The sequence below is a fragment of the Podarcis cretensis genome, assembly GCF_951804945.1.
Source record: "Podarcis cretensis genome assembly, chromosome: 7".
Classification (NCBI taxonomy): domain Eukaryota; kingdom Metazoa; phylum Chordata; class Lepidosauria; order Squamata; family Lacertidae; genus Podarcis; species Podarcis cretensis.
The window spans coordinates 4958178-4983508 of NC_137176.1; the positions used below are offsets into that span (position 1 = coordinate 4958178).

Sequence of the window (25331 nt, forward strand, 5' to 3'; positions counted from 1 at the left end):
ATAATAAAATACTTGATGCCACATATTTGGAGTCTGGCTTCTCGCTGACTCTGCTATTAGCATGCACACAGGTCCATCGGATGTGTGTCGCTGGAGGTATGGGACTGCTGCCGCCAAGTGAGTGTGCCTTGATAAGACTACTTAATTTGATGGGGCTTACACAAATGTGTGTACAGTGGTACCTCGGGTTACATACGCTTCAGGTTACAGACTCCGCTAACCCAGAAATAGTGCTTCAGGATGAGAACAGAAATCGTGCTCTGGCAGCGCGGCAGCAGCGGAAGGCCCCATTAGCTAAAGTGGTGCTTCAGGTTAATAACAGTTTCAGGTTAAGAACAGACCTCTGGAACGAATTAAGTACTTAACCTGAGGTACCACTCTATAGGATTGTAAGGTAAAGGTACCCTGACCATTAGGTCCAGTCGTGGCCAACTCTGGGGTTGTGGCGCTCATCTCGCTTTATTGGCCGAGGGAGGCGGTGTACAGCTTCTGGGTCATGTGGCCAGCATGACTAAGCCGCTTCTGGTGAACCAGAGCAGCACATGGAAATGCCGTTTACCTTCCCGCCAGAGTGGTACCTATTTATCTACTTGCACTTTGACGTGCTTTTGAACTGCTAGGTTGGCAGGAGCAGGGACCAAGCAATGGGAGCTCACCCCGTTGCGGGGATTCGAACCGCTGACCTTCTGATCAGCAAGAAGAAGAAGAGTTTGGATTTGATATCCCGCCTTTCACTCCCTTTTAAGGAGTCTCAAAGCGGCTAACATTCTCCTTTCCCTTCCTCCCCCACAACAAACACTCTGTGAGGTGAGTGGGGCTGAGAGACTTCAAAGAAGTGTGACTGGCCCAAGGTCACCCAGCAGCTGCATGTGGAGGAGTGGAGACTCGAACCCGGTTCCCCAGATTACGAGACTACCGCTCTTAACCACTACACCAACTGGCTCTGTGGTTTAACCCACAGCACCACCCGCTATGACTATTTCTGCTGTAACAGACTAATACAGTTCACCCTGAGGAACCTGGCACTGAATGAAACCAGTCTTTGCATCTGAACCTCTCCTAATTTAACATCAATGGAGCTCAATAGAGCTTATTTTCAATTCTGTCCTGCAGGATTTACTGCAGTTAACAGGTGGAATCTAGGCACATTAATGTGAAGTAAGTTCTGCTGTGTTCCATGGGGCTTAGAACTGAAGATGAAAGTGAGCTGTTTCGGTGGAATGGCTATAAATTTCAGACAGGTTGCTCTGTGTGAAAATGTCCATCCAATGCCCAAGCCTGGGCATAACTTGATAACATTTTATTAATTTTCAAAAAACCACAAATAAAAAACAATACAAAATCAAATCAAATCAAAACAAAACAGATTGACTTCCTCCAAGTCCCTTCCTTGGTTCCTTTATTAATCAACATACCACATGTCCACTGTTAAATTTGCAAACCATTTAAATTACCTATTGCCCATTCATATCAAAATTACAAGTAGTCCTAAAACCCTGCTAATGTATTAACCTGTGTACAATGTATTGTATATATGCAATAAACATCTTCCATTCTTCCTTAAATTCATTGTAGCGTCTTCCTCTTAGTTTGTCAATTTTGCCATTTCAAGCCTATTCCATTAATTTAACTTGCCAATCTTTTTTAGCTGGGGCATAACTTGGTCACATCAAAGAATAGCCCATCATCAGAGCAACAGAGAAACATTTTAAAAAAACCACCTACAGAATTATTTTATTTTTAAGTGAATAGTCCTTTTTTAAAAAAATAAAATACATGAGCAACCTTTACATTTTATAGGCTCATCATGCTCAGAGAATGTGAAGACTGTACCAGAGAAGAAAGTGTGCAGGCTTTAAACGTATGAACTTTCTTTGGGCTTGATATGAGGCTGCCACTGGATTTGTATTTATTTGTGTGCATGCATCACAGTTAAATTTTCTGCTATATACAGGAGTGCATGATACAGGCAGTGGCCATTTTATGTGTCTGATATGTGTGCAACTGTGCACGTGTGTATTGTGCCAAACCTGGAAGTGACCTGAGAATGTCACAAAACATCACAAAAGGAGGTGGGATAGGACAGGGGCAGTTGAGACAGCATTATGTGGGCCCCACCAATGCGCATGGGGGTCCGGTACATAACCCCCGTGCAAATCAGTTACTACCTGTATAGTAGTAACTTGGTTTAAGAACAGCTTAGTTTATGAACAACTTGGATTAAGAACCCTGCAAACCTGGAAGTCTGTGTTTTGGTTTGTGAACTTTGCCTTGGAAGCAGAACATGTTCCGCTTCCTGTTGAGTGTGTTCCATTTGTAAATTGAGTCCCCCACTGCTATGGGAAAGCATGTCTTGGTTTAAGAATGCTTTGGTTTAAGAACGGACTTCCAGAATGGATTAAGTTCATAAACCAAGGTACCACTATACAGTCATACCTTGTCTTGCGACCGGGATCCATTCCGGAGCCCCGGCCGCTATCTGAAAAGGATGCAGGGCAAAGTGCCGCATCTGCGCACGCATGCGGAGCAATTTGCACTTCTGCACATGCTTGAAGCACTATTTGGTGGGCCTGCACATGCGGCAAACCCGGAAGTAACCCGTTCCGGTACTTCCGGGTTTGCCACGGACGTTCGCTGAAATGGATGCTAGACGAGGTGGACATTCGCAGAGATATTACTGTACAATACAGTGGTGCCCCGCAAGACGAATGCCTTGCAAGACGGAAAACTCGCTAGACGAAAGAGTTTTCCGTTTCGGAGGTGCTTCACAAAACGAATTTCCTATGGGCTTGCTTCGAAAGACGAAAATGTCTTGCGCGTTCCTGCGGTTTTTTTCCCCTCCCCCCCCCTTTTTCTAAGCTGCTAAGCCGCTTATCCGATAAGCCGCTAAAAGCCGCTAAACCGCTAATAGCGCTAATCCGCTGAGCCGTCAATGGGCTTGCTTCGCAAGATGAAAAAACCGCTAGACGAAGAGAATCGCAGAACGGATTCTTTTCGTCTTGCGAGGCACCACTGTACTCAGTAAAAGTTAGCTACAATAGTAGCAATGACAAACTTCTCCACTAGGGGGATTTTCATTGTTATTATTATTATTATTATTCAATGTCATTAAGAACATCTAACTGTACATTATACACAGTATAATTTAAATACTATTTATATACAGTAGATATATATATAGATATATAGTAAGTCATATGCAGAGTAGGCCTACTGCAGTTAATGAACTTAATTCCATTTCTTTCAATGGGGTCACACAGAGCATGGCTAACATTGGATATCACACTGTTTTGGTTGTTCCAAGAGACACGAACAACTATGGAGCACCTTGTCCTAACTAAGGCTGTTGTTGTTTTTAGAGGGGGGGGAAACCAAGGCTGCAAGTTTCAGTATTAACTATTCAAACCCTTCTGTGTGAATGCAGAATTCACTATTCCCTTTCATTCAGTTCAATGTGGAACCGTCCAGTGCGTAGGTTTTCTGTGGTGTTTGCAAAACAGAAAGAAAGAGCCCCTGTACCACATTTCATATTGCTTTTTCTGTAGTCTCCAACAAAGACCAAAGAAAGGAATTTTGCTTTTTGACAGCTTAGGTTCAGGTAAATAAACCTGTTATATTTAGATACTATGAGTACATCAACTTGCTGTCAAGAGTTTTGTCCCTGTAAACTGGTCGTGAAATCCTAATATTTTGCCTGTTCAGGAGAAATATTCTGATTTCACATATAAAAGTAGAAGTAATTAAATAGAAGACGTAATTCCTGGTTGCTGTAATATCAGATGCTTTTCCTGTACATTTTCATTGTGATTTAGTTATGCAATATGGATGTGAGAGCAAATTTATGCTAGTTAGAAATTGGCATCAGTCATGGACTGCCACCACTGGTTTTAGGGTCAAAATTACAATATATTTCCCAGACACAGATGATTTGGATTCCACAAACAAATTCCTATAAAATAGCCTCAAAACCTGGGAATCTCCCAAATCATTATTAAAGGCACAAAAACAGGGTGGGAAAAGGTGGCAACTGAATGCAATGTGAAAACTTGCTTTCAGCTTCTTAAATGTTATTTATCCCAATAAAAGCATTGTTTCATCTGTTCTGTATTCCACGTTTCTCAAAAGTCCAGTTCTTCAAAAATGCTGAATAACTCCAGGTGGCTTTACGGACCAGCAAAATTCTCTGAGGGCACACAGCTGCCAGATTTAAAAAGGGGGAAAGAAATTAAATGAAATGAAAGGGTTCTATTTTTCCAATCTCTTCTTGATCTCCTCTATGAAATTCTCCTTAGGAACAATGATCTGAAAAGCAGATAAGAGAACATGGGATTAGCATAATTTATCGAAACTAATTATCTTCCACTGAAGGAAATTCAAACTATAATTTTTTTTTAAAATGAGTGACAGATCAATGGATTCTGGTAGCCTGCTTTGAAACACCAACCTCTTTCCTGCTAGAGACATCCCGAAGTTTTACAACTCCATCTTTCTGCTCCTCTTCCCCTATGATGAGAACAAGTGGGATGCCATGTTTTTCACAGTACTGAAGTTGGTTCAGAAGTTTGGGGTTTTTCTTATACAGCATCTCTGCCTGAAATAAATTCACAGTGATTGGAAAGTTAGACCTTCACACCGAGTGTAGTAGCAAGTGAACTGCCCAGATATTTATTTGAATCATCAGCACTACTATACAGGCTTTCTACCAAATCAGAGCCTGATGCTGTCCCTAAATTTCAGGTCTGCATCAAGCATGAAACAGGCTGGAGGGCCTGGTTATGACCTTATTCTCTGAGAAGGCTCTCCCACTTCCTTGTACTTTGGACTCAAATACCATATTTTTCGCCCTATAGGGCGCACTGGCCAATAGGGCGCACCTAGTTTTTTTTTTTGGGGGGGAACAGGCTGCTCTCCGCAAGCCTTGGGAGCCCAGCAGGAACTCCTGCCGGGCCCTCCAGGCTTGCGGATATCTGTCCGAAGCCTGCATTCGCCCCGTAGGATGCACACACATTCCCCCTTCATTTTTGGAGGGGGAAAACTGCGTCCTATAGGGCGAAAAATACGGTAATGCTAGCTTCTAGAAATGCAGCAGTATAGCCTGACTCCTCAGTGTTACCTTGATGCCAGCACCCCACAGTTCAGAGATGAGCTTTATTCTCTCTGCAAGGAAGTTCTTCTGAGCAGCTGCCACCAGCACTTCCGTCTCTGTTGCACGGATCTTCTCCTTGGACATCTGAAGGGGGAGCAGGGACAGAAGCTCATCAGAGCAACTGAAACCTTATTACAGTATTTACCAATCAAGCCACAACTCAGTTCAAGTCTTTGTTGAGACCTGGAAACTGGTCCTAATAAATGCGCTCTAATAATGCTGCTTTTGTACTTTTTCTTTTTCCAATGAAGTCTAGTTTCATTGCTAATTTTAAGAAGTTGGCCATCCGTACTGTCAGGGACTCAGCGGGAGCGCAGGGAGGAGAGGAGATGGAGAGCGAGGGGGAACAATCCGAGGGCAGCGTAGGAGTGGATGACAGCAGCCCGATAGATTCCGTGAGCCTCTCCAGCGAATCGGAAGATTCACAGAAGGGGGCGCCGATGGGCAGGGCAAGGGGGGACCCAAGGGGGACACCCCAGAAACAAGGGGCCAGCGGGGACTCCCAGAGCAGCAGTTGGAAATCAGGACAAGCTTCCCCACCAGAGCGTAGTGGGGGGGAGGAGTCCCAGGTATCAGAGCCCACATATTCACCACCAGCGAGAGAAGATGAGTCAGGGGTGGCCACGCCTCCATCGGAGAGCGAGGGAACGGTCAAGAGGAAAGTTGCAGGCTGGGCGCGCGCGCCAAGTTCAAATGTACAGGCGAGCGGCACAGAAGGTAGCCCGGATAGGGAACCAGGTCCTAAAGCCCGCCGGAAGGAGGGGGAAGAATCATCAGGGTCAGTGTCAGAGGAGTCCAGAAAGGATGAAACCCTAGCGGGCAGGAGGGCCCAGAGGAGAAAGGAACTTAGGAAGAGGTGGAGCAAAGCGAGAGTCTTAAACTGGTGTGGAAGGGGCGGAGACTCAGACGGGACTTCGCCGGTCTAGGGTTGAGACGTAGAGCTGCGCGCTGCGGCTTTGAAATGGAAACTGAACCTCAATAAAGACTTTTGTACATAACTACAGCCTAGCGTTGGTCCTCTGTGAGCTGGGACCTAGAGGCAGCTCTGACACGTACTTATCTAAATTCCAAAATATGATTAGGTATACAGTATACTAAAATTAAAAAGATAAAAGAGGAGAACTAAAAGCACTGATGCTGTCACATTTTGTTGTGGTTGTTGGTATTCATCTGTCTCGAGAGACAATGGAGTGTGCCTCTGGGGACGAAGTCAAAGCACTGCGTTAGCAGCAGCAAAGTGACCTCTCTGGGGGTGCAAGCCTGGGCAATATGCATATGCAGGGCCTTGGCTGCCTAGACAACAAGACTCTCCTCTCAGTCTCGCTGACATGGTCCAAAGGAAAGCAGAGCATGATGTTTGGCACCAGCTTGGCTGCAGGAATTGCCAGAAGGTGGCATACAAGACACCATCCAACCATCTTAGGGACTCCACTCTGGATTTGTGTAGGGTTTACAGTGGTGCCCTGCAAGACGAACGCCTCGCAAGACGAAAAACCTGCTAGACGAAAGGGTTTTCCGTTTTGGAGGCGCTTCGCAAAACGAATTTCCCTATGTGCTTGCTTCGCAAGACGAAATGTCTTGCGAGTTTTTCCGACTTTTTTCCCCTTTCCCCACCCTTTTTCTAAGCCGCTAAGCCACTTATCCGCTAAGCTGATAAGCCGCAAAAAGCCGCTAAGCCGTCAATGGGCTTGCTTCGCAAGACGAAAAAACCGCTAGACGAAGAGAATCACGGAACGGATTCTTTTCGTCTTGCGAGGCACCACTGTATTCCTTAGCCTTTGCTTTCCCCAAATATATCCCACAAGGCAGAGGAGGCTTAGGATCAGAGCTTTTCTTCCCCTAGATGGGCTACCTTCCCAGGTTGATGAGCCCCATCTGCCCCTCACTTCCCTCTACAGCATGTGCACAATGCCTTCTTGATCATTAGACCCACTAATGGTCTCATCTGCTCAATCCGCCAGAGCCTGTCTTTGCATGCAGAGAAAGTCCCTAACTCACTGAGGGTTTGAGACCCATTGACTACCCTCACCAGGTTTAGACAGCCATTTGAAGTCATTCCCAGGGTGTGGCTGCTGTTGCATGCTGACAGCTTCTGGGAGGCACAGGTGAGAGCTGAGTCCACCAACAGAGGTACTACCCTTCCTCCAACACCCCGCGGTAACATCAGCATACACCATGTGTAGGCAAACTAAGGCCCGGGGGCCGGATCCGGCCCAATCGCCTTCTAAATCTGGCTCGTGGACAGTCCGGGAATCAGCGTGTTTTTACATGAGTAGAATGTGTCCTTTTATTTAAAATGCATCTCTGGGTTATTTGTAGGGTATGAGAATTTGTATCTTCTTTCATTGCATAAGAGGGCTGGTATTGAAGAAGTCAAGCAATAGTTCAGTATTGCTTTCTGTTGTCCATTAAAAGATGCAGCCATTCCCTCATGCATTGCTAAAACCCTGCCCTGAATATTTTAGTGGAACTTTCCCCAAGATCCGAGTGCAGTGTTAAATAAGCATCAGTGATTTTGCTTTCCTGCATAAGACAGGCAAACCAGGAGAGCACAGGAAATTTGTACCTCTCCAGCAACAAATGAAGTTCATAGAAGAATTAACAGAATAAAAATCAAATAAAAAACAAACCTTGTCAAAAAAGCACCATTTAAAAGAAATAAAACTAGATATAGTGACTTTAAACCAAATATCTGCTTATATTATTTACTGTTTTAAAAGCCTGCTTAAAAAAACTAACTTAAACATTCAAAGTCAGGTTTTGATAGGTCTCCCTTTCTTCCTGCTGATAGGAAGGTGTGTTGTATGAAGTTTTCATGAAAAAGAAGGCATGCCAAGAATCATAATGTATTAAATATTTGGCTTAAATAACACATTCAAGTAATATCCATGGCCGATAGACCAAAGAAAAGGAATTGCTACTTTCTCACTACTTTAGATGACATGTGATATGCAACTCTATCATTTCCTTTCTGATCACGCATTAAGAATAACTCTTACCTCAGCATTCTGTTCTAGGATGGAAAAGATCCTTTCAACACCAATGCTCACTCCAACACAAGGCACCTTTTTCCCTTTGGGGTCAAATTTTGCTACAAGTCCATCATAGCGCCCACCGGCAGCCACACTGCCTATCCTGAGAGACTCCTTTGCGTCACTTTGTTGGTGCAGCAGCACAGCCTCAAAGATCACGCCAGTGTAATAATTTAGACCACGAGCCAGACTCAGGTCCATGGTTACCTGCAATGAGGCCAGGAATCTCATTAGTAGGCAAGAGTGAAAGAACGCCAGGAAAAGCCAGAAAGGGCTAATGTAATATCCCAACTCACCTGATCTATGATTCCAAACAGGGTAAGGTATTCAAACAGCAACTTCATGTCCTCCAGTCCTTCTATGGCCTGCTTACTCTGCGACAGCTTTGGATCCTGAAGTAGCTTCTCAATCAGACATATCCCCCCTGCAGGAGAGACAAATACACGGTGGAAGAGGCTCCAACTCCAGCAGTCTCCACAACACTTGGTCCGTCAATTTTAGTCTTTTTCATGGCTGCTACTCCTTGCCCAGTTCGAAATGTTTCCAATTCTCTCAACACTACTTGAGCCAGAACATAATTCTATGAGCACAGCAAATAGCAGCAGGGCACTTGATCTGCACAGAAACATGCATGAGTTCTCAGCCAGTCTGGCTGTGTCAGACTAGGGATCAAGTACGTACACACTAAATGGTGCCTAAATTGAAACTCACCATGGAGCTGAACATATTCACCAATGCGATCTACAGCATCTGGAGAAATCCCATCCTCTTCAACCATCTCACTTTTCACTTCCTTCCATGTCACCTGTGGAGGAGAGGAGAGAATTAGCTTGGCATATGCTCAACTAAAGCAGTTCTTCTCCTGGCTGATCTCTAAAACTCTTTGCTAGCAATAGACCATTTAAACAGATAGTTTTACCAATATTTATGTGACAGAGGCATGAGGAATGGCAGTTTGCCAAGGCCTAATAATAATTATTATTCCACTTATTTGGTGTATGCTCAATGACAACACAGCTGAGCTGTTTTAAGATGTCGTCCAGGCTTAGCAGATTAAAACGGAATATTCTTTAACTGTTTACCTTGCCCAGCTTGTCAAGGGTACAGCAAGCTGTTTCAAATTTGGTACTGGGAACACCACACATTGTAAAGATCCCATTCAAAATACGCCTTTCATTGATCTGGAGAAAAAGAAGAAATGTTCTGTAGAAGTCACTATAAAGTCACTCATTTCAGTATTCCTTTCTTCCACTTTGACTTTCACCCCATTTTCATTTTTCACAGGCTTGTAAGCTCTCTTACTTTGATGAGGAAATCTCCAAACTGCAGGGCACTTAGGATCTCGTGCATGACCTTCAGGCATTCTGCATCAGGAATCATGGGGTCATATTGGCCAGCAATGTCAAAATCCTAGAGCACAGAAGGCAGCAATCAAAATCACAGAAGCAGAGCCTAGGGGTCATTAGCAGAAATATTCAACAAACCACTTCCATCTCCCAGAAGTGCAAGGAAGGCAAAACTTGTATCAGCACTCAACTCTCTTGCAATCCCTCTGCTCCCTACCTACCCCAGCCTGATATTTTGAGGGAGGAAACTTCCATAGTGCTCACTCTCTATCCATAGATGTAAGGTAAAGGTAAAGGTACCCATGCCCATACGGGCCAGTCGTGTCCGTGTCTAGGGTTGTGCGCCCATCTCACTTAAGAGGCCGGGGGCCAGCATTGTCCGGAGACACTTCTGGGTCACATGGCCAGCGTGACAAAGCTGCTCTGGCGAGCCAGCACCAGCACAGCACACGGAAACGCCGTTTACCTTCCTGCTATAAAGCGTTTACCTTCCTGCTACTTGCACTTAGGGGTGCTTTCGAACTGCTAGGTGGGCAGGAGCTGGACCCGACCGACGGGAGCTCACCCCGCCGCGGGGATTCGAACCGCCGACCATGCGATCGGCAAGCCCTAGGCACTGAGGTTTTACCCACAGCGCCACCCGCGTCCCAATAGATGAGAAACCTGCAAATACTTACACACTGGCAGAATTCTCTGTAGCGTCCCGTTGCCAATGATGGGCTCTCACGTCTGTAGACTTTTGCAATGTGATAGCGTTTAAAATGGGAAACTTTGTTCATGGCCAAATAACGAGCAAATGGCACCTGGGAAGCCTTTGTTAAGAAAAATGGTGTGTTGTTCACAGAGCAAGAACAATCTTGTTTTGTCAGCAGTCTTACGGTTGCTATTATGTCACTCCTACTTCACGAATAGCTAGTTCCAGTGCCTTCTGAAAAGCACAAGTTTAAAAGCAGTTGCAGACATGTCTTCGAAAAAGCTGCAGAAGAATATTTCTGAAGAACATATACAATTAGGTGTGTTTCTATGGTTCTCTTACATTAAATGTCGAAAATATCTTCTCTCACTTACTCACTGTCATTTCTAAATGTATGATAGATCCAAGACAGAAAAAATAGCAAAAACCTAAAACTTAGTAGAGGCAAAGCAAGGAGAGTCTCTCTAGGTAGAACATTTCAAAGCTGTAGCACAAAAGAGGAGATAACATGCTCTGGCTTGGATGTAAGAATCTTCCTAACAAATGGAATGTGGAGCAGCACTTCCCAAAAAGATCTCAACTGTTTTGGAGGCTTTCTTGGGACAAGATACCCCTTATGCCTAAGGTATGCTACCCTTGCACCATTTAGGGCTTTAAACTTCAACATCAGCATACTTGGTTGTTCCCAGAATCACACTGGAAGCAGGGTAACTGTAAACACTTTGATCTTATGTGCTCCCCATAACCACAATCCAATAAAAAGTGGTAGCTGTCTTCTGAACCAGTTGCATTTTTTAACTTATATTCAACAGCAATCACTGGCATGCAGGATACAACATGATCTCCATTCTTAAGGAAGAGGCAAAGTTGCCATGTCCTAATTCGACTATCTTACCCAAGAAAGACAGCAACCCCCACTGTAAAGGAGGGTTTCCTATCCTTTGGTAGGATACAGTCAAGTCATAGCGAAGACACAGCAACTCTCCCGCTTGGTCTTTCAGCTCATAAACCAGCTTTGATTCCTCCCCATAGTGATCAAACAAGAGGTCCTTGAAGAAAAAGAAAACAAAAAGAAACACAGTATATTTTGTCAAGTATGGACCAGTGTTTAATATTGTGGGATATATCATTACGTAACCCCCGTCCCCAATAATATTTCCTTTTAAGGAAGTAATTCTGTACCTAGCCACAGGGAATTCATGCTTTGGTCATATCTAGACTAGAGCACTGTAATGTGCTTTATATGGGCTGCCTTTGAAGCATTCTCAGAAATACCATTACAGAATACTGCCATTAGACTTTTGACTGAGCTGAGTCAAAGAGAGCACAATGCCAATCTTGCATGGCCTCCCAGTGGGTTTCCAAGCCCAATTCAAGTTGCTGGTGCTGACCTTTAAATCCCTACACAGCTGGGTCAGGGATACCTGAAAGGCCACATCCTTCCATGGGCAGCTTCATAGGCTCTGCTAAAGCTCAATGTTTCTCCACCCTCTGAAGTACCCTGAGAGTCCTTGGGATAGTATCTTTTTAGAAATGGCCCTATTAGGATTTCCTTCCACCATGTTGTTTGGGAAGGGATATGGTGCCAATGCTGTGTAGGCAATTTGTATATCTTAGTTTTGGGGCTGAGCATCTTCTGCTGGCTTTATCCGTGCTGCTTATCACCCAACAGGTAGAACATATTTTATGACCGATTAATCCGCTCCACTTCCCAGTGGGGAGGAATTGTGGTGGACCGTGTGGCCACCCACTCCCCACTGGGGGCGAGGGACTTTGTCCCGTTACCCAGGGGATCCCGGCCATGTCAGAGCCCGGCCAGCCAATCCACTGGCCGGGGGTGTCTGGCCAGGGCCGTTTAAATGGAGGAGCGAGCCAGAGAACTTCCTCTTTGGCTTGCTTCCTCAATCACCCGCCCTCCCTCCCTATTTTGCAGGTTAGGCAATGGCCTTGCTTTGGACTTTGGTTGGTGGCCTTGGTTGTCCGAGGGGCCTGGTAGTAATTTTTCCACTTGGCAAATTGGAACTGGCCACTTGGTTTTAACCTACCTCGTAGCAATCGTCACAACTTTGTTAGGGTTGCGGTTAGGCATTGTTTGACCTTGTGTGGGGGAGGGGAGGTGTGGCCATCACCTGCCCCTCCATGCTTAAGGGTATTCCGTTAAAGGAATCCGGGGGTGTTGATCTTGTCAGAAGCCCAGATGGGGGCTAGGGCCTTGACACGACCCCGAAGGAGGAGCTTGAGTTGGTTTGCATCGACAGGGCTCCCCCTACCAGTGGCTTACCCTTACTGGACTTCCTGCACAATGGGCAGGAGTCAGATATAGTCAGGTCCAATCAATGCCTAAGCCAATATCGTTCACATTCTGTAATTCAATAAAGCTGTGGCCAAAATTTGCCCAGTAACATAAACCTAATATCTGTGTCCTTGTGTGAGTTATTTCCAACGACGGGGTGGTTGCGGGGTCTCGACACGCAAAACAAAGGGCTGTGTAACATGGAAAGCTGACTTGTGCAACACTGAAATATTTATTATTTGCTCTGCCTTGTAAGAACAGCCTGCTGGATCCGGCCATCTAGTCCAGAATCCTGTTCTCACAGTGGTCAACCAGATGCCTATAGGAAACGTGTAGGCAGAACATGGCTTAACTAATAATGATACTGCGCAAGAGTTGGAGGAGAAGAAAACAAGTTACATTTATTCAGTGCTTCTTGTTTTCTACAAATGATTGCATGTCCTGTACCAGTGTGTACTGGAAGCATTTGAACCAGACCTGAAAGCTCCAGCTTCATGAAAAGAACAAGTGCATTTTCTATGGCAGAAGCTATGCTTCATACACTTGTCCTACTGATCTGGAACTAAGTGGCACCAAAACCAGTTGAGTCAACCTACAAAAGTTTCCATCTTTTGCCTAAGGCTTAATCCAGAGTTTCAGTTCTACTGAATCTAATGGAATTGAAGCAACCTATGTGCAGAATTCAAGAGATACAGGTCAGATGATTTTGTCAGCCATTAGAGCCAGTTCCATTTCTGAAAGAAAAGATTTAAGTGACTGTCCTCACCTTCCGCTCAAACACAGGGGTATCTATTGTTGCAGCTCCATGACGTTTGAAACAGCTGATTATGGTGCTGAAGATTTTTTCTCGAATGACCATCTGCTTTGGGCTAAAATCCCTGGTGCCCTAAGGGTCCAGGCAGAGGAAAAGGCGGGGGGTTAGAAGAGATCTTTTTAAATGCAGGAAGTGCTGAATAAAAATTACACAGTTATAATAGTAACAAGAGCCAATTATTGAAGGGCTTCCAGATGCTTCAATAGTTGAATACTAAATATTTGGATCTATGCCCAAAAGCTCCAAATAAGAATCAAGTACAGCTAAAAATAATAGAAAGTGATTGGGAGAACAAAATTGAACAAGCAGCAGATTAAGCTTTTTAAAAAGCTGCATGCTCTATGGGAAATGGCTGGATTGTGCAGAGGATGATGTACAGCTTGTTCCACTGCAGGGAGGACTAGAGCCAAACAGCCCTTGAAGGGGACTCTGGGAGAGGAAGCAGAACACAGAAGACCCAGATGGGTAGCTGAAGTGGAGAATTACTTTGGCAGTTTTTATAATCACGTTTCCTTTTTCTGTAGCAGTTCCCAGCTGTGACGATGGCCGATTTATTACATCTTCAATCACCTGGAAAACAGTAGAGCAGGTTTGATAAAACAGACAGGACTGAACTGTTACTGTCACAAAATACAAGCACAGGGTTCAGAGTCTATGTTAACATTTGTACATTTCATTCTACAGAAATTTCATTAAAAGTATTCTAGGTTTTAGTGGTGACCTAGAAAGCAGGTAAGTGATAATATTTGTCTCTAAAGATAACATCCTCAAAGAGATTTAGTCCATTTGTTGAAGTCCTGAAAACTTTCCTGAGGAGTACCTTGTTAACAAGCTACAAGCCTAGGATCTCCTGCTCTTGTGCCTGCTACCTTATCTGCTTTCAGCTGAGCTATCCTGATAGATTCACTCTTTACTTACTGCTGTACTGAATCAGACCATTGGTCCATCTAGCACCAATCTATCTGATTGCAATTTCCAAGGCTATCAGACAGACAGAATGTGCTTTCCTAATCCAGCTACCAGAAATTCTTTTAACAAGAGATGTCAAGGACTGAATAAGGGACCAAACATATGTGGTAAGGAAGAGCTGCAGCTCTGGGACAGAGCACATGCTTTGCATACAGAAGTTCCCAATGTCTCCAGGTGGGGCTGGAAGAGATCCATGTCTGAAACGCAAGAAAGCCACCACTGGGTTGCTGCAAAGTGTTAACAATACTGAGCTAGATGGACCAATGGTCTGACTTAGTATAAGGCAACATTCAATATTCCCATGTGTGCAAACTGTATGCTTTACCAGCAATTAATGACATCCCCCAAGTGCTGCATTAGTACAACCTGACAGAATGAAAGATACTAGGGCTGCAAGAGTGCTTTGTAAATAAAAAAGACACATTGACAAAGAAGATGGCCAAAATAACTATTACATGAATACTTTTGCCTGGCTAACATTTAGAGACAGATTTGAGTAAAAAATCAGAGCTACAGGTGCCTGACGTAATAATAGAATCATGGCGTTAGAAGGGTCCCTAAGGGTTATCTAGCCCAACCCCCTGCTCGGCTTAAAAACCTCCAATGAAGGACAGTCCACTACCTTCTGAAGGAGTCTGTTCCACTGACTCTATCCAGAAAATCGGAATCGACCTCAAAAATCCCTAAGATTTCATGATTCTCAAACAGTAGCAATGCTTTTCTGCACACCCAAGCACAAAAGGAGGAACAATAGACTTTTACCAACACTTACCTTCCTGTATTGCTGTAAATCAGATGCAGTCATACCTCTGGATGAATACGCTTTGGGTTAAGCATTTTCGGGTTGCGCTCTGCGGCGACCCGGAAGTAATGGAGCATGTTACTTCCGGGTTTCACCGCACGCGCAGACCGTCAAAATGATGTCACGCGCATGCACAGAAGCACCAAAACATGACGCGCAGACGCGCGGACACGGGTTACGTTCGTTTCAGGATGTGAACGGGGCTCCGGAATGGATCCCATTTGCATCCCAAGGTACCACTGTACTTCAAAACTTAACAACATAAAAGTCTAAGAACTAGATGATGAAGCTGTGGAAAATGAAACACACCTGATTTGGGAGATGACTGGAAAAGGCTCGTAGGATGCATAACTGCACTGGCAGGTGCCGACTCCTGTAGGAAGCTTTTGCGAAGAAGGGACAGATCCAATGCATGGTGGGGAATTTATGCAATTAACCTCAGCAGATGGAGTTCCCCACTGCAGATATTTCAGGTCTTGCTGTGCCAGATAGGAACTTCTTGTATTCTAGTTAGCCATAGACACTGTTGTGAAGTATACAGCATGAAGAAAGGAGAGAAAAGGAAAACCGAATGACAAAATTCCTTTTAGTGGGGAAGTCACATAAGCCACCCATTACTATGTGAATAGGCAAATCCCGAGTGCATTGCTCCTGGAAACGATGAGCGGTTGTTCTTATTAACATGCCCCCCAGGAGATTGGACCTACACTCTTGGATGTTGTGCAATGCAGCTAAGAAATCTGCTTAATGATTGGATCATTTTACAACACGCTGCTGGTTATATTTGTGACATTTTTATACCATGCTTTCTCCAGAGCTCAAGTACACATGCATAATATACACACACCTTCCCCAAACCTAGAAGAGAAAGGCTGTGAAAGGAAATTGCTGCTCCAAGGATCACTTAGCGAGTTCTGTGACTGGCCGGGAGATATGAAGCCAGGTCAGCTAGGCCCAAGTCTGCCACTTTGGGCCCCTGTCACCAGCTCCCCCATTAGCTGAACAGTCCTCACACAGCTGCCCTTTAAGATTGGCCAGGCTGAAGTGACAATGAGGTGGGGTTTTAGTGAAAATTAAAATATTTAATCCCTACGCTTTAGCAGATGGGCACCGAATCTGAGGACCAAGAAGGAAATGTTGGTTTGCCAAAGGCCACCACCTACTGGATTCATGGCAGATGGGGAAATTTGCATCTCCAGGAACTTATTGATTGATCGAATTTATTTATATGCCACTTTTCCACAATGAGCTGTTCAATATTACACCACCAGCACGCTGCTCCCCCCCCCCCCCGCCAAGCCCCCAGGATTGGTACATAAATAGAAAGCAAAACAATATATGGGTAGAGAGTTGCTTGTTACAGCAGATTGGGGTGGGGATGACCAACTACCTTATATTATGATATTCACATTCCTGATGCTCATCATTATCGCCTCTTTGAATGAATCTGTACACCGCCTTTCTGCGTTGATGCACACAAGGCGGTTGTCAAGCTGAGGGAAACAGATCAGGCAATGAAGTTCACGCTCCTAGTAACAATCGGATCCAACACCAAGTAAGCCGTAATTATTGCAAGTCATTTTTAAAAACAACAGGCATCAAATGAAGCGATATTCAACAGACCCTTTGAATCTACCAGTGCGCGACACAGTTAACCCTGAAAATACCAGCGAGAAGGAAGATGAACGGAAATTCACTCCCAGAAGTTACTACAAAGCATCGCTAAAGTGTAACCGATAAAAACAACAATATCGGCCCGCTGACCGGCGCTCTGAACGGTGGGAAATGGAGGCCGCGGAGGAAGGGATCTCGGCGAAGCCATCCAGGCTGCGTGTGTCACTCTTCAACATCTGCTGGCTCTATGTGCTCGCGGGCGGCCACTGCACCCGGAAGCACTTGCTAAGGGCCGGCGCCGCTTCCTGTCGGTGCTTTACGATCGTGGCGGGAGAGGCGGGGGGGAAACGGCGAGGCGCGCGACACTTTACGACTCACCGGGTCGCTTCCTGGGCAAGATGGCGTCGGGCAGCGGGGTAGGTAATGGGCTTACTTTGGAAAAGGAGGAGGAAGGAAGGGCTCTGTCTGTTCCTTGTTTTAACATTTAAGCATTTCGGGGGGCGGGGACGGAAAGCCCCCTCAGCTCACGCCCCTGCCCCCCCACACCCTGCGCCCACCGGCCTCCCGTGGGGAGGGGGGACACCGAAGACCCCCCCCTCAGGCCCCGTTCGGGCGGACGAGGGTCCCGCCTCCTTGGCCGCCCAGCGCCTGTCACGTGCTTGCCCGTGTTTACTCACAAGTAAGCGCCCCGCAGGTGGAACGCAGGTGGCGCTGTGGGTTAAAGCCTCAGCGCCTAGGACTTGCCGATCGAAAGGTCGGCGGTTCGAATCCCTGCGGCGGGGTGCGCTCCCGCTGCTCGGTCCCAGCGCCTGCCAACCTAGCAGTTCGAAAGCACCTCCGGGTGCAAGTAGATAAATAGGGACCGCTTACCAGCGGGAAGGTAAACGGCGTTTCCGTGTGCGGCTCTGGCTCGCCAGAGCAGCGATGTCACGCTGGCCACGTGACCCGGAAGTGTCTCCGGACAGCGCTGGCCCCCGGCCTCTTAAGTGAGATGGGCGCACAACCCCAGAGTCTGTCAAGACTGGCCCGTACGGGCAGGGGTACCTTTACCTTTACCTTAAGCCCCGCCCCGCAAGCCGCGTCCTGGCGGGTGCCGGCAAGGAAAGCTCACGAAGAGCCTCTGTGCTCCCCTGTGTCTTGTGGGATGCAGCACTCTTAGCTGCCACAGACCTCAGGGACTAGCAGCTTGGTCTTGTGGAAGTTAGCTGCGCTTAAGCCCCTTGAAATAATCCAGTTTAGATAGCTAGGCTCTGCATGAGACTGAGCTGCCAGCTGGGTATGAAAGGGGTATGTAGAAATGACATGGCTGCAAGCTGCGTCTTAGCGGGTGCCGGCAAGGAAAGCTAACGAAGAGCCCCGTGGCGCCTGAAAGGAAGGCAGACCCGAGTTTCGTCCTCTCCCGAGATCAGCCGGAGCTGCGGATGTAGCAGCAGATGGTCTCTGTTTAACAGGCTGTGGTGAAAGTTCCGGACTGGCCAGGAGGCAAAAACATGCCTTTGCTCCGTCTTAGGCTGGTGCTGCCCAGTGGCGTAGCGTGGGTTGTCAGCACCCGGGGCAAGGCAAGTAATTTGCGCCCCCTAACCCGTGGATTTGCGCCCCCTAACCCTAACCCCCAGATGTTGCGCCCGGTGCAGCCAGCCCCCCCTGCACCCCCCACGCTACGCCACTGGTGCTGCCCCAAAGTCCTGAGGGGGAAAATTCCAAACATCATTCTGGGCACGTGCGGGGAGTCACATCTTCATTTTACAGCTCTTGCTGCTTCTTGGCCACGGTTGCTTCTCGCTTTTCCGCAGCCGCTTGCCTCCCTGCTCTCGCTCTGCTTTGCGCCTTCAGACTTCTGGGTGAAATCTGGGAGCTGCTGTGCCCGCGGAGGCCTCTGTGCTCACCTGTGTCTTGTGGGATGCAGCGCTCTTAAGTGCCACAGACCTCAGGGACTCGCAGCTTGGTCCTGTGGAAGTTAGCTGCGCTTAAGCCCCTTGAAGTAATCCAGTTTAGGTAGCTAGGCTCCGCATGAGACTGAGCTGCCAGCTGGGTATGAAAGGGGTATGTAGAAATGGCATGGCTAGTGTCTTTTTGGAGCTGGTAATATTTTGGGCATGCACAAAGAGAGAGAGAGAGAGAGAGAGAGAGAGAGAGATGGTTTCTGCAAAATTCAGAGGTGCAACCTTCAATTGCGGTGTCACCCAAGACCCCAAAATAGCACAAGAAATTTGTAGACCCAAAAGCTGCCTTTGGTTGCTTTCTTTCCAAAGAGGAACTTAAATATTTTATTTACTTATTTCCACAGGACAACTTGATTTTTACTGACTTAACATTTTAATCGCATCCTTTCCCCCAGGAAGCTTAGAACAGCATATATTCAAAACAAACCTATGAGATAGGATCATTCTAGAATGGCCAAAGTGTCAGCAAGTCAGTTTTATGGCTTTGAACACCCTAGCCACTACCTCACTTACAGAACAATAAAATACTTTTATTACTCTGGGGCTTCAGGTACACAGCTGTTAGGCAGGTTGAACAACTGCTGTATCCATTGCATGTTTAATTTGGATGGACAGGAGAGGAACTTGCACAATCAGAAGATACAAAAATGGTGTAAAAATATCAGATATGCACCAAGTGTCCCCTTGAAATTCCACCAGTTCTCACCAGTTTGGGACTGTGCCCATATTCCATTGACACACGGTAGAAGCCAGTGAAGCTCACAATGTTGGGGACACACTATGCCTCACACTATACACACATCACTTAAGGCACCCCCATTCTCAGCCCCTGTGGCACAGCCAGCAGTGAACCTGATACTGCAAGTCTGCAGGCATTCCAACAGACAGGAGTTCAAATCCCCATATGCCATAAGCTGCTCACAAGTGCTGTTTTAAAGCACAACTCCCCAAAAGAAGGATGGAGAGGATACAAAACACAGTGTCTACATAGCTCCTTAGCAGGATACCTGCAGAGGACACACACAGGCCTCTTGGGAGAAGAGCCTACTCAGCTAGGGGGGGAAACACTTTTGCTAAGAAACTATGGGAAGACGCAAACTGAAAGCAGCTGTTTTCAGTAACTCACTTCATAGGGCACAGGGTTGAGAAGTTGGAGAACCCTGTTCACCTTTTACATGCCTGCCCCTGCCTGCCACCCCCCAAGACATGTCAGAACCAGAAGAGGTGAGGCTCTCAGAACTTGAACCCACACAGCAAGTTTCACAGAGCAGTTTTTTTAAGCAGCCACAGCAGTAGACAGGAATTGCATTCGTGGGGCATTTGGCTCCTGGTCCCTAAACCCAACACACACTCAACTGCCAGGAGTACAAAGCCTAGAGGAGGAGCCTTGGACTAGCAGGATAGCTTATTTTTCACATTCTTGGGGTCCTGGTTCAAATCGGGTACGCCCCCAAACTAAGAAAGGTGGGAAGTGATCCACACAATGTGGCACATCTGAACCTGTTAGGAGGAGCACTGTATAGGCCCATAGTCCCTTTGGCCCACCAACTCCCTTAGCACCTCCCCCACCTTTCTTCTGGTTGACCAACCTTGTTGGGTGGCATCCCAGCTGGGCTCATTGCCCCTGCTCCTCATCTCTCTCTGCCCACTAGTGCACACTGAGAGACCTGATCTCTCACAGTCCTGCAAAATTAAGTGATTAGAGAGAAGCAGGGCCCATGAAGGGCCCTGCTCCTTCTCACAGTCCCATCTTGAGGCTAGGTGAAGCCAGATTTTTCTAGGTGGGAAAAGAATTCAGCATTCTCCAACAACAGAGAAACACCATTTGTCAATGTCAGAGCCTTTATTGAGCCGCTTCAGTGAAAGAAAGAGACGTGATGCTACAAACCAATTGCCTCAGCAGGGCCCCTGGTTGTACACCAGTTCCATGCTAGGAACACTTGCACCTCCTGCCAGACTGTCTGTCATGGAGCTTGCAAGAGTACAGGAGCCTGCAAGGGACAAGTAGGCTAACAATCTCTTTTTATAAATTTATTTAAATGTTAAGATTAACAAACAATCATCAAGCAAAAAAATAAAACAATTTCCATAAGTTCCCTTGGACATCCCTCCTCCCCTTTTGTGGGTCCTTATGTTCACTTTTTCTGCTGCATCTTCTCTGTTAGTCCAATTCTATTAAATCTACAATAAAACCATAGTCCAAATTTTAACTACAGGCGTCATTCCAATCCTGCTAATAATTTTAATTGTTTACAATGATTTTTTAGGCAACTTATATATTTTCCCCATTCCTTATTGGAATTGTGGTCTTCCTGATTTTTCCAGTCAGTTTTGCAATTTCTGCATAGTCCATCAGTTTAATCTGCAATTCTTCTCTGGTAAGGACTGTACCTTCTTCCCATCTCTGTGCTAGTAGTGTCCAGGCAGCAGTAGTCACAAACATGAAAAGTCTTTTCTGGTCACTTGGAATTTTGGCACCTACAATTCCTAAAAGAAAAGCTTCTGTTTTTTAAGAAAAGGTTATTTTAAACATTTTTTTTTCAATTCATTGTGTATCATCTCCCAAATTCTTTTACTACTTTACAAGTCCACCACATATGATAGAAGGTGCCCTCTTTTTTCCTTACATTTCCAGCAAGTGTTTGATCTTGCTTTATACATTTTAGTTAATTCGCCAGTAGTTAAATACCAACGACACATCATTTTCATATAATTTTCTTTCAAAGTATAGCACGCTGTAAATTTTAAGTCCCAATTCCATAACTTCTCCCATGCTGCTGATTGTATTATATCCAAAATCCCTCACCCAGTGTATCATTACTGATTTGACCTGTTCGTCTTCCGTATGCCATTGTAATAAATATTTATACATTTTTGAAAGTAATTTAGTCTTATTTTCTAAAAGCTCCTTTTCAAATTTAAAGGTTTCATTAAAGAAATCTTTCTTTTTGTCCATCTTAAATATATAATTCAGTTGATTGTATTGTAACCAGTATGTTATGCAGACAACTTATAATCATTATTTAAGAAAGAGATCGGCCTATAATTTTTGACTAACAACATGTCCGTTTCCGGTTTTGGGATAAGTGTGATATAGGCATCTTTGCAGGAATCTGGCACCTTCCCTGTGATTAATATCTGATTCATTACGTCTTTTAATGGTTGTGCCAGATATTCTTTTAATTTCTTATCGTACTTTGCTGATAGTCCATCTGGCCCTGGCAAGTAGACTAACAATCTTAGTCATTGGAGTAACTGCAAGGAACACCACGGCTGCTGGGTATGGTGTGGGCCACCCTCCTGTTCAACATAGAACAGGTATGGGATAGTTCTTGGGAGAGTGCAAGGGAGACACAGATAATGAACCATGACTTTTGTCAGCAGCTAGAGCACATAGTCCCTGGATGAATGTGTGTGAGGGAGAAGAGAAAGAAGAGCAAATGGTCCCGCCTCCACCACCTTCGGGGTTGCAGTGGAATTCTGTAAACTGAGAACCACTCTCAGTTGGATGGCCAGATCAAATAGTGGCCAATCTTCCAGAGGCCACCCATGACATCTGGCTGTCCGTCACTTGACATCCTATGAAGCCAGGCAAAACTGATCCAACCCAAAAAGCAATGGGGCTTGTGTTCAGCACCAAATTTAAACAGTGGTGAATGCAAGCTGGGACTGCAAAAGAACAATGGGGAGCCACTCCAAGGCACACACAAACTGGTTGCTCCTTTGCAACTACTTCTTTACCTTTTATTGCCTGACATAATATGATGTCAGGTGAGTGTGTCAGCCCAAAACAGCCTTGAGGGTCAAATTAGGAGACCTCTCAGGCTTAAGATTCTCCACTGCTACTGCTGGTGTGCTCCCCATGCATCTGGGCTGTGATCACACAAGGCAAATGTGTCTAGGAGTCACTTCCAGGAGTGGGAATGAGTGGAATGCCTGCTTTTTGTCAGCAGAGAGCTTTCTTGTGTGTGGGAGACAGTGCTCCCTTCTGTTGGGGGAAGAGTGTTAAAGCAATATACAGTATTTGTATATAGGAAGGAGGGTTGGGGAAAACATGAGAGACAGTTATGAAAGCTATGCAGTATTGTTTCTGTCCTTCGTTCCTTGTTCCGCCTGATGCTGTCCTGGCACCTGCAGTTGTTGGGTGTTTGTGTCTGGGGTCCTGAGGAGAGACCTTCTTGGGAATTTAGGAACAGCAGTGTGCTCAAGTTTTCTATGTGTGTTCTGTGGGTGGGCTGTTTTGTGCAAAGTGCCCTGTCTCCATCATCTTCCACTGTGAGCTGTAAGTGTGCATGACATGAAACCAGGGAGATAAAGATCCATGTTTTCATTTGTGCATAGGTGATCTGGAATTAGGAGTGAGGTTGCTGATGGTACCAAATTGTACAGGGTGGTAAAACCCAAAAAGGGATTGTAAGGGGCTCCAAATTTATCTCTCCATGCTCAGTGAGTGAGCATCAAAATGGCAAATGTGATTAGATATAAGCAAGTGTAAAGTGATGCACATTGGGGCAAAAAATCAATCTCACATATATACTAATGATGTCTTATCTGGTAGTGGTTGATCAGGAAAGAGATATTGTGATCAAGGTGGGCAGTTCAATGAAAATATTGACACAGTGTGCTACAGTGCTGAAAAAGGTGAATTCCGTATTAGGGATCAGTGGAAAAAGGATCAGTAAGCTGCCAGGATCATTGGAGATCATTCTTACCATGTGCAACTTGGATGGGCTCAAGCTCTTCCAGGGAAACACAGAAGCATTTAATATGTTGGGAACACAAAAATGCTGGCAACAGCCAACCTTTTCTGACAACTGGAAACCTTGCATTCTACATACAGTGGTTCCTCGGTTTACGAACAGCCCTGTTAATGAACTATTTGATTTATGAACTCTGCAAAACCGGAAGTAGTGTTCCAGTTTGCGAACTTTACCTTGGTCTACAAATGGAAGCCAAAGGGTGGAAGGGCACCGGCAGCAGGAGTCCTCATTAGGGAAAGCGCACCTCGGTTTAAGAACGAACTTCAGCAACAGATTAAGTTTGTAAACCGAGGTACCACTGTACATGATTTTCAAATGGGTATTTAGAGGCGTTTGTGAGAAAACAATGGTGGAAACATTCCTCTAAATTTCCAGGTTTGGGATGTTAGCCCTGGGACTCATGCAGAGTTTAGCAATTAAGCCTTTGGTTGAGGGCTGCTATGAACATAGCTGACAACGTTTTCCTTTTTTAAAGGGAAATTCCCTTATTCCGAATAGGATTCCTCGCAAGAAAAGGGAAAAGTTGACAGCTATGGCTATGAACTGTTGAAGATGTCTGTTTAAAGGAAGGGAAATTGAGGGAGAGAGATTTGACCTGGTAGCTTATAGTGTTGTGGAGGCAAGCATTAGGTTGGGAGCACCACATTCCTAGTCTGAATCCTTTGACACCATTGAATGATTGTATCCCACCTTTCCTCCAAGGAATTCAAGCTGGCATTCATGGTTCTTCTGTTTGTCCCCATTTTATCCTCACATCAACCCTGTGAGGTAGGTTAGGCTGAGACACAGTGTTAGAAATTGAGATATAAATGTGAGATATAAATGTCACCACAACGGAATGCCTAGGTGCCCCACAGATCAGCTGATCTGCACAGCAGTGCAGCACCAAAAGAAACATTTCTTTTAGTGCCATGCTGCCCCACAAGCTAGCTGAATGGCAGCAGCAGCAGCCTGCCAGATGGAGGTGTTAGTCGCCAAACTTGATGCCCAGACATCTCCACTTCCTCACAGAAGACTGGTTGCCTGTTGTGAAATGCAACTGGCACCCAGTTAGTTTTAAACACTGCTAAGACACTGGCCCAAGGTCACCTAGTGACTTTCTTAGCTGATCAGGGATTTTAACCCTGTTCTCTCAGGTTCTGGTCCAACACTCTAGCCGTTACACCACACTAGCATAGTAGGAAAGAAAGAAGGGAATAGGCAGACAGTAGTTTGACCATTTGGGGATTGCAGACCAGGAAGCCAAGGAAGCTAGTCTGCCAGGTTTTTATACTAGGATGGCATCTGTACTTTTTAGGGTGGCATAGAAGAGAAAATCCCACTAGGGGCAGGGGAACCATATCTCTGGTACAATTTCCCCACGGGTCCAGGGGCTGGATCTGGAAGTGGGATCCAGTTGGAAAGAAGCAGAGAGTGTTTGCTTATAAATTTCACAAATTGACAGAGTTCTCTGACAAATCGGCCAATGCAAGGGAATGTAAACTCTGGTTTGACTTGCCCTCAACAGCAGTGTGCCTGTGGGTACAGCTAAGAAACTTGTACCAGGAGCTAAGAACTTGGGTGATGTACATGTCCAGCTCAGACATCAGATTGATGAGCTCCGGCTGAAATTCTATCCTCAACTGTAGGTTTGAAAGAGATGCGCTGTACAGCGACCGCTGTGAGGACAGGAAGCTGGGCTAGATTGACCTTTGCTGTGATCCAGTAGGGTGATTCTAGTGTTTCCCTGCCACAGCAGACACAAACTATTTTCTTCTCTAGAGCTTCACCTTAACTATGCTCTTGTTTATCCAAATATTTTGCTACCCAAATGTGTTTTTTTTGTTTGAAGAAATGCATTTGTACAATCGTTAAGAACAAAAGTATCACATTAGAGGTCCTTTTCTGGTGGCAGCTTTGACTGAATCTTGTTTTATGC

General features: G+C 45.6%; 2 protein-coding genes and 1 long non-coding RNA gene across 6 annotated transcripts in view; 2 read left to right on the forward strand and 1 right to left on the reverse strand.

Annotated features, from left to right (window-relative positions):
- Positions 1 to 16982, reverse strand: part of HARS1 (histidyl-tRNA synthetase 1) — a 39120-nt gene extending 22138 nt beyond the window's left edge. The window contains exons 1-14 of one of the 4 annotated variants that reach the window (XM_079983602.1): positions 16861 to 16982; positions 15406 to 15619; positions 13812 to 13895; positions 13278 to 13397; positions 11172 to 11267; positions 10202 to 10327; positions 9481 to 9588; positions 9261 to 9359; positions 8890 to 8983; positions 8475 to 8602; positions 8146 to 8385; positions 5114 to 5230; positions 4445 to 4591; positions 3755 to 4302 (exon numbers count right to left, since the gene is read on the reverse strand). In XM_079983602.1, the coding sequence (XP_079839728.1) occupies positions 4246 to 4302; positions 4445 to 4591; positions 5114 to 5230; positions 8146 to 8385; positions 8475 to 8602; positions 8890 to 8983; positions 9261 to 9359; positions 9481 to 9588; positions 10202 to 10327; positions 11172 to 11267; positions 13278 to 13397; positions 13812 to 13895; positions 15406 to 15510 (1521 nt within the window). In that variant the 5' untranslated portion in view covers positions 15511 to 15619; positions 16861 to 16982 and the 3' untranslated portion in view covers positions 3755 to 4245. The other 3 variants (XM_079983604.1, XM_079983603.1, XM_079983605.1) reach the window with 3 other exon arrangements.
- On the forward strand, positions 957 to 4221 carry LOC307220062. The gene is made up of 2 exons (XR_013840674.1): positions 957 to 2692; positions 3023 to 4221. It is a non-coding gene; the product is annotated as an uncharacterized lncRNA (long non-coding RNA).
- Positions 16882 to 25331, forward strand: part of ZMAT2 (zinc finger matrin-type 2) — a gene marked incomplete at its 5' end in the record, with an annotated part of 29574 nt that continues 21124 nt past the window's right edge. Inside the window, 2 exon segments of the mRNA XM_079983674.1 lie at positions 16882 to 16978; positions 16981 to 17126. Of these exon segments, the coding sequence (XP_079839800.1) occupies positions 16882 to 16978; positions 16981 to 17126 (243 nt within the window).